At 43.6% G+C, this 8,956-nt stretch overlaps 1 protein-coding gene across 2 annotated transcripts in view; it reads right to left on the reverse strand.

Moving 5' to 3' along the window:
* Positions 1-8,956, reverse strand: part of GALK2 (galactokinase 2) — a 100,270-nt gene that overhangs the window by 14,181 nt on the left and 77,133 nt on the right. For both annotated transcript variants that reach the window (XM_019504166.1, XM_019504165.1), the window contains one exon: positions 2,081-2,282. In XM_019504166.1, coding sequence (XP_019359711.1) covers positions 2,081-2,282 — 202 coding nt within the window. The remainder of the gene's footprint in view (positions 1-2,080; positions 2,283-8,956) is intronic.

Genomic DNA, 8,956 nt, shown 5'->3' on the forward strand with positions numbered 1-8,956 from the left:
TTAATATTTATCTGCCCCTGGCTGCCTGTCATGTGGTCCTCGATGGCTTCCCAAAACTCAGTAAGCAGCCCTCTGCCCAAAATAATTGCCTGCCCCTGCCTCAGACTAACTCATTCATGAGGCATGAGCTTTTATAGTCTTCAGCCAACTTTGTCAACTGCTGTGAATGACAAAGTAGCATCTGACAAAGTAGGCTATAGTCTATAAAAATGTGTGCCTCTGAACAAGCTAGCCTGTAAATACCACCCTACCCTGCATTCTGCCTTTATGTATCATACAAAAACTTAGAGCCCCATCCATGATACCCTACCCTATTTCTGTCATCTGTTCTTGTATATGTTCTTATTCCACAGTAAGTGGAAGCTAAACTGTGATAGCTTAGTCCTCAGTGAAAGAGGAGGTTTTCAGGGTTTTGCTTCTATTTATTGTGTGTATGTAGGCAGACACATGGTAAAGCTCAGTTCCTTTTTACCCCATAGTAAATTGTTGGTATTTCCATACCCTGAGAACTAATATAGATTTACAGTCTTGATGGATGGGAGTCATATGAGGACCTTATGGATGATAAAGCCTGTGTCATATTGCCAGCTGATGACGTTTGTATTGTCACCATAAACCAGTTTTATTTGAACTTTAACAAGAAAAATGTAGTTACCAGTACAGAAATCTTCAAACCAATGAGGTTTCTAGCTCTTTTGAAAGCAAGAGTGCAAATTGCACAACAGTGTCTCACAGAATACCTTGGTTCCTTAAAGACAATGAAACTACAGTTCATGACATAAATCCTGCAAACTCTTCATGTATGGTGCTCCCATGGCACTATGTAATTATAACTATACACTTCCTTTGTGATGGGTAATAAAGCTTTGTTTAACTACTTAACCCCAAACAATTATGCATCCCAAAGGCCACTATTAAGATAACTATTACATACAGCCATACTGAATTCATTAAACTCTTCCTATAGCCAAGGACTTTTGATCAAAATCAGCACAATGATATCTTTGCTAACAATGCACTGGATACTCTAGACATGCGAGTTACACATGAAAATTATGTGGGACCAAACTATTTAGTTTAATACGCTGGTTCTGTAGTACTGGATAAAGCTAAACCACAAATACCATCTAGTTAATTGTATTTTTCCTTGTAAATTATCTGTAATAACCAGTTCTCATCTTCCACTATGGATAAAGATCATGACAATAACAGGACGGCATAACGTGATAGCCTGTGTTTTCTGGTTCAGCTCATCTCTTTTCTGAAATGCCTTTTCTGTTTGGAATATAAGCTCTTGAAGGTTTGGGTTCCAGTTTGTACCTATGGCTAATGCTGTGTGAAATAAATTCCCCACCTCTAACATCTGTTGTTCAATAAGCTCCTTGCATGGCTTTCACCTCAAGAATTTTCTAATTAGGGTCAGCCCAAAGAATTTTAGGTGCTGCCTCTACCCCACTGCCAGCTTAGAAAGCTCCTCATTCCAGATCTCCAACCCTCAAAACATAAGGGAACACTAGGAGACCAGCATGAGTTCTTTTACAATGACCCTACATTTTGGCAGCTGTCTCTGTTAGTTCTTGTAAAAGCTGTACTAAAACATACTCAGTATGTAACCATTTGTCTGTAGTCTAGCATTTGAGGACTTCAGTTAAAGTGCACCAAACTTTTCATGATGTTCCATTATGATTTTAAGGCAACATCAGAACATTAAAGAATACACTGCAATTGTGGCCAGCAGTGGTTTGTTAAGGAAAAGATAAATAGAATATGTAACAAATGAGAAAACGAATAGTGACCTCTTCTGAAATCTTCACAAGGAAAAGTCAGTTTAATAGCCTGTGAGAATTTTGATGAGCAGTCAATCTGAACCCCCAGTCCACTGTAACCCTATAAACAATGTTCTTCATCTGATAAGCATTACTCAGATGTCAATGGGTAAACATTTGACCATATAAATGTCCCTGAAGGAAACTACTTTTCTTTCATTTTTAAATTACCACAGCTTAATGAGGTTGTATTTTCTCATCAATTCAAACCATATTCTCAATTGAAGTTCACTTTCATTGCTGTCAGGACTTACAGGCAGATGTCCACCAGCTGATCCAGTTCAGGACAGCTGCATTCATACATGTCCCTGCAGCTGATATGACTCTGGTTCATTAATTCTCCCAGCAGCTGAATTGCATTGGCAGGTGCCTCACTACATATCTTCTTAAACTCCAGCACTCTGGCAGCTTCGCTGTACACATGCTTAGCACGCTGGTACAATTTAAAGGTGGTGACTAAAGAAGGTGAAAAATAATCCATGTTAATTATCCATGCACACATGTCTAACTGAAAAGGAACCAATGGAAACTTCAGTGTTTTAAATTTTTCAGCTATTTTTAATTTTCTAATTTATATTAGAACTCAGAGACCAAAGATTTTTGCTACAAACAACACATTTCTACGCTAAAGCTCTGTTTTAACACTGGGAAACCTCAAGACCAAAGTATTTATAATTTTAGTTTTGACAATTTTATGCATGTGCCAAGAAGACTATAATAAAACAAGTGTAGGGTAAATGAAGCCATCTCTTTATATAAACAGTTTGCAAAGTGCTGCAGAATCACATTACAGCGACTAGAATTGGTCTGGCCATTTGAGGCCATAAGATTTGTAATGAGGAATGGAAATATCTTTCAAAGAATGTATTTGCAAAACATTTGAAGCTGGTTCTAACTGACATTAAACACACACACAAATATGTATATATTAACATGTATAGGGCCTGATTCTGCTGAAATGATGGTCCATTATGATTTCAAGGCAACATTGGAAAGCAATGGGATTAATGTGGTAGTTAATTATGGACCTGATTTAAAAAGCATTAAAACTCTTAGTGCAAACAGCCGATCTCTTTGCTGTATAGGAGAATGTATATATCCTGACACTGCCAAGGCCTCCTGGATCGTGAAGGCTCCTTTGTTCTAAAGGACCCAGATCCACTGATAGAAGATGATTCCAATTCTGTCTTTTAGTGTAGGAGGAATGTTTGGAGTCACAATCTTTACCAGTTCTAACCAATCCGGAAGCCAGCTGGACATATTCAGGAGGTTGAAGAAAGGTCTCTCCTATGGTATCACAGTCATGAAGAAGCTTTCCTTGCTGAATGTTCACCTAAATGCTGTAGTTGGGTCCCACCCTGTTTGCACCTGTTTGCTTTTATATTTCTTAAGTCTGAGCATAGATGCACTAGGGCTGTGTGAAATTCTGGCAGCTGTTTCGTTTTGGAGGTGTTTCAGGCCATTTCGGTGCTGGAAACACCAAATCCGAATTGAAACAGAAGGCTCCAAAACATCTCCAAAACAAAAAGAGGCATCCAAAAAATTTCAGAAATGTTTCCAAAAATTTTGGAGTTTCAGAGCAGGGCTTGCAGGAAAACAGCTGTATGCTGCTGGCCTGCTGCGCAACTCGGGTCTGTGGGGAGCAGAGATCCACACCAGGGGTCTCCTCATCACCACTGCCCACCCCACGCTTCCCCGGTGATGTGTGGCTGTATGGGGTGGGCAGTGGTGGCTAGGAGACCCCCGGCACAGATCTCTGCTCCCTGAGGAGCCAGGTCACATGGCAGGGCAGTGCAGGTCCGTGCCACATAACCTGGCTCTGCAGGGAGCAGAGATCTGGGGCAGTGTGGGGTCAGCAGCAGCGACAAGGAAACCCCCAGCACGGAGCTCTACTTCCTGCAGAGCCAGGTTGCGTGGCAGGGCAGTGCTGGTCCCTGCCACGACCTGGCTCTGCAGGAAGCAGAGATCCACGCAGGGGGTCTCCTCACTGGCACTGTCCACCCTGTGCTGCCCTGGATCTCTGTTCCCCAGAGCCGGGTTATGTGGCACAAACCCACACTGCCCTGCCATGCAACGCCAGGGCAGTGTGGGGTGGGCAGTGGTGATGAGACCACCAGTGCGAATCTCTGCTCCCCGCAAAGCCGAGCTGTGCAGCAGGGACCAGCAGGCTTGCTCGCCGCTCTGTGCTGTTTCCCTGCCCTGCGACCCAGCATGACAGGGATCAGAGATCCGCACAGGGGGTCTCCTTGCCTGCACAGAGGGCAGCAGCCCTCCTCCTCCCCTGAACGAGCCACTGTGATGACTGTAGATGTTATAGGGCTTGTTAGCACTGCCCTGAGCTGGTCTGCCTACAGGTGGTGACAGGGTGGACCTTGGCTCTGGATCACCTGGTCTGCCAGGAAGTGGATCTTGCATTTTCTCTCCTGCCACGACTTTGATGATGTATATATTCCTGGGAGGCACTGCCCCTGGTGATCCTGCCTGATCTTGATCCTTGTTTCTTCTGTGGGGCTCCAAAACCTCCCCTTTACTCCAGCCTAGCCTCTCCAGATTCACAATATTCACAATATTCTTCCACAGGCAAGTTGCAGTGCTGTGCCTGTTGTGGCCTTATTTTGGCCCTCTACCCCAGCGTGTCCTTGGGCCTCTTTTGGGTACATCCTTCCAGGGGCCAGTCTTGGCCTATGCTCAAGAAAATCAAAAGAAACAGCAAAAAACCCCACAGAACTCTCCGGCTGCTTCTCAGCCTTCTTGTCAGGTTCTGGTAATGTCCCTTTTACTCGTGATCAGGTGCTCAACATCCCAATCACCATAATCCGGACAAAAAAATCCCTCAGTCCATTCTTTGCAATGTGCTAACCTACCCTGCACCCCTATGAATGTTCACAGTCTCTTTGGGGTTTCCCCCATGTGCTGACAGGCTCTACCTGTACCTGTATTTTTTTTTTCCCTTCAGGCCCTCCTCCAGATCCTCTGCTGAAAAACTCCAGTCTGGAGATTCTCTCAGGCCTTGGGACTCCCTAAGTCCGGATCCTCAGCTGCAGCTCTGCTCCGGAGAATACCACCCACCACATGTGTGCAGGCCTCCCACATGTGTGCACACCTCCACCTGCCTCAGGATCACTCCCGCAGCGTTCCTCAGGCACGTTCTGCAGTTTCTGCCTGCCAAGATGCTCAGCCGCTCCTCTCTCACTGCAGCCTGCAGGGAACTGACCCCTCTCTGCCCCTCTCCAGGGCCGGAAATACCTTTGGGCGGCCTCCCTAAACACTATGATCAATTCCCTGCTGGGCTAATCAGAATGTCCTGCCAGAGCCTGGCCACAATCTCCTTCCCCCCCACCCCCTTAGCTCAGTACTGTAGAAGGGAAGGGAGGGCTGCTCTAGCGCCTCCCAGATTCTAGCCTGAGCCACTGCATCTGGACATCTGATGCCCCATGATGGTCCAAAGGCATAGGCCCTGAGATTAGTGATGTCCCTGCCCCAGCTATGTAAATATACTATTTACCCCACCTTTGAGGATATTTTGTTTTCCTGTTTACCTCCCCTTGACTTAAATAAAATGCATAACATGCAAATTCACAAAAGGGATTCCAGAATGCATTGTCTTTAGTTCAGATGGCATAAGAGGAATACTCTTCTAGGCCAAACAGTAAGTTATGCGTATGCACTTCCCAGCCTCAGCTTTCTCAGGGGTATTTGGCCTTATGTCAGTATCTTTCAAAAAAAGTTAGCGTACTTCCATTACCCTTTTCCTTCAGAACTTGGAGTTTCCTCCCGCTCCTTCAGCTAGCTTCCTTTTCTGATCTCTTCCTTCTTGCTTTAAAATGGGTAATGACATAATCTTTTGCCAGGTGCCCTCCTTATTAACTTCACTAGGCTGGGTGATTGTTATCCTTCAACAGCTTTATGTACTTAGAATTCAGATCTAAAACAACAATTCTCTGGAGTGGTAGCCAACTCCTTCTCCAATACTTTTTCATTTGATTAGATGACTACTTAAGGTTTAGCAACCCCCTTTTCTTGGAATTATACCTCAAAATGGAGGTAAAAAGACAAGAAAGAAGGCAGACAAGTCTCACATTCAAAAGGACAGCTGCATTCTGCCATAGATATAGCATTCACAACATCAAACAGGTGACAAGGGAATAATGTCAAATATGCATGAGGTCAGGAGTCACCATAACCAAGGATGCATTCTTGAGTGGTAGGGTCAAGGAATCCTGGGGACAGAGGACAAACTGATTGTGGTGGTGTTTATTTCGGTAGAAAATTATGTGGGGGCTGGACTAGAGGGTTTCCTGATGTCTTTTCCAGCTCTGCTGTTTTCTGATCTTACTAATCCATTGCTAGGTAGAAAGGACTAAAACTGCATGTAAGAGTGGTTATCTTTGGTGGTAAAATCTTAGTGGGATCCTGTATATTACTGGTCCTTTTCTGAAGAGTTGTAATATTGTAAATGCTGCTTTGAGGTAGTCTGGAAAGCTAAGACCCTTTGATGGGAGTGCGGATGCAGTACAAGAATGAGGAGGACTGGGAGTGCCAATGATGATAACTGCTTGGGTTGATGCCACTGAGAGCAAATTGTAGTGAACTGGGACTTTGATGGGCTTTGCCATTTTTTTTCAGCTGAGAATTTAGCTCTGAGACAGACTGTAACAAAGACTAAGATTACAGAACAAAACAACTTTTCTCTATTGCTAACTACTGCTTTACTTGTTGTATAACTCAGATAGAAATTAATGTAAGTTAGTATGGCTATCTACTGAATAAAACATGGCCAGATTAGGTTGAAGATGAAAACAAAATGGGGGAAAAATGCACCTTGGAAGCTAGATATTGTTGGAAATGCCACTAAACAATAGAGAAAGCTTAAACAACAATTTCTGTTTTATTGAATTCGGAGGTGTGTTTTGCTATGTCTTTCAATCATGTTGTTGCTTCTATAGCTATCTGTACTATAAGTTGCACAATGGTGCCTCCGTGTTCAACTGCTGGGGAACAGCACAGGACTCATGGTAATCTTTTAGGATCTTTAAATATACTTTTTTGTGAGGCCATTGTCTTAGAGCAAGGAGATTTCTAAATGTGCATTTGTTTAGGGCATATCTGAAGTTGCGTGAGAGATTGCCATAGCTCACACTCTCTTGTAAATCACCATTGAACAGTAGTAACCCAAAGAATGAACAGAAAACATGTCTGTTTTCAATTTTAAGGCAAAAGTCTTGCCAAAGGCTGTGATTGATTCGGAGACCACCCTTTGGTAAAGCAATGCTTTACTGGCCAGATTACCTTAAAACACTTCATGGCTGTGTTATGCTCGTCACGTTATGTATTGGCAACTAGAGTGGGTCCTCTAGCTGCTGGCTACTAGCCAGAAAATCTGAAGCCAGATACTTGACAGCATTCTCATGTAGAGAAGACTCCACAACTTCGATATTTGGTTTGTCTATAATCTAATAAAACTCTTTCAGGCAATTATTGAATTTAAAATAAGAGAAACTGGTTTTGTGGCAGGGGTTTTTTAGCCTCCCATGCAAACGTGACTGTTTGCCAAGCAAATAACAGTTAAAAATGATATCATTAAATTAGGGGTTTCTCTTTTTTTATGATATATAGCTGTAAATCTAAACTGGGAGAAAACCACAAGCACTGTAAAAATGACTGAGGATAAACAGCATTCCAATCCCCAAAATTAACTGTGTTTAGCAAAAAGGTTTTATAGTTTGCTGTGTTTCTCCTGAAGTTTGATTCTCTGCATAAGTAAAATAATCAGGTGAAAAAAATCTCTCCATAGACAAGTCCTACCACAAATTCTGAAGCACTGTAATGATTTACCTGATTCAGATCTGAACTACAAAACTGTGGATAATGGAGGAACACTTTTCTCAGTTAAGGCTGTCTAAATATCCCATGCATTCATAAAATAGCAATGATAAAACTGCTATTTGACTGACAACGAGATCTGGATCTGAACTGGAAGCCACATACCTGGAGAGGATAATTGCTATTAGTATATATTAGGGCTGTGCAAAGCTTTGGTCTCTGATTCGATTTGGTGGAGATTTGGCCCTATTTGGTGGCTGAATCTCTGAATCAGAATTGAATCAGAGGACTCTTTAATCTCTCCGAATCGAATCAGAACCCTCTGAATTGAGAGCGATTCGGAAAGATTCGGTGATTCAGACATAGACACAGCTTTAAATGTTTTTTCTACATACCTCTAGGTAGCCGGCGGTCTGTGAATGCTGCAATGCTGGGGCACATGGAGTGTCCCACAGGAGCATGGGGGTCTCCCCAGCGTGGTCAGCAGCAGACCCAGAAGTGGACCAGAAGCAGTTCCAGTCCACTTCTGGGTCCGCTGGGGAGCATGCAATTGGTGCCTCCTGGGTCTGGGAGGCACCCAGGGTCCTCCCTGAGACCAATCGCCGAGCTGGGGAGGCATCAGGGCACCCCCCCGCCAACAGACCCAGAAGTGGATCAGAAGTACTTCCAGTCCACTTCCAGGTTCACCGCCAAGCATGCAAGGGAGCCCCCCCATGCTTCTGTGGGATGCTTCATCCGCCCCAGCATCGCAGTGTTTACGAGCCACGCTGGTACCTGGAGGTATGTAGAAAAAACATTTAAAGCTGTGTCTATGTCCGAATCACTGAATCTCCAAATCAGCATCAAATCTTCAGATTTGGGTTCAGCCAAATCGAATCGGGGACAGTGATCTGAATCAACTAATTCACTGAATCACTGTGCCTGATTCAGGCCAAATCCGAATCAAATAGGGCATACCCCTAGTGTTCTGAATTCATGGCCATAAACCCAATGAGATGTGGAGGAGTGCAACAGAGCAATACCTAAAAATCAGTTACCTTGTATAAGAGTGGCTTTGCTTATCAGAAACCCAGGATGATCACCCATACCTCAGCTTATTGCGGCCAGGGTGGCAAAGATGCAAAACTTCTAAATGTACATCAAAAATCTCATATCTGAGCTGGGCCTGGAGTCATGTGAATGAGCTAAGCCTATTATGGAGTACTCAAAGGTCTAATGCTGCAGTTCTTGCACAAGGGATTGACTCTTACTGGGGCCAATGGAAGGTTTACTTAAGGACTGTAGTCACTTCTCTATTATAAGAATTA

The sequence above is a fragment of the Gavialis gangeticus genome, unplaced genomic scaffold, assembly GCF_001723915.1.
Source record: "Gavialis gangeticus isolate Ggan-Ray unplaced genomic scaffold, GavGan_comp1, whole genome shotgun sequence".
NCBI classification, from domain to species: Eukaryota; Metazoa; Chordata; order Crocodylia; family Gavialidae; genus Gavialis; species Gavialis gangeticus.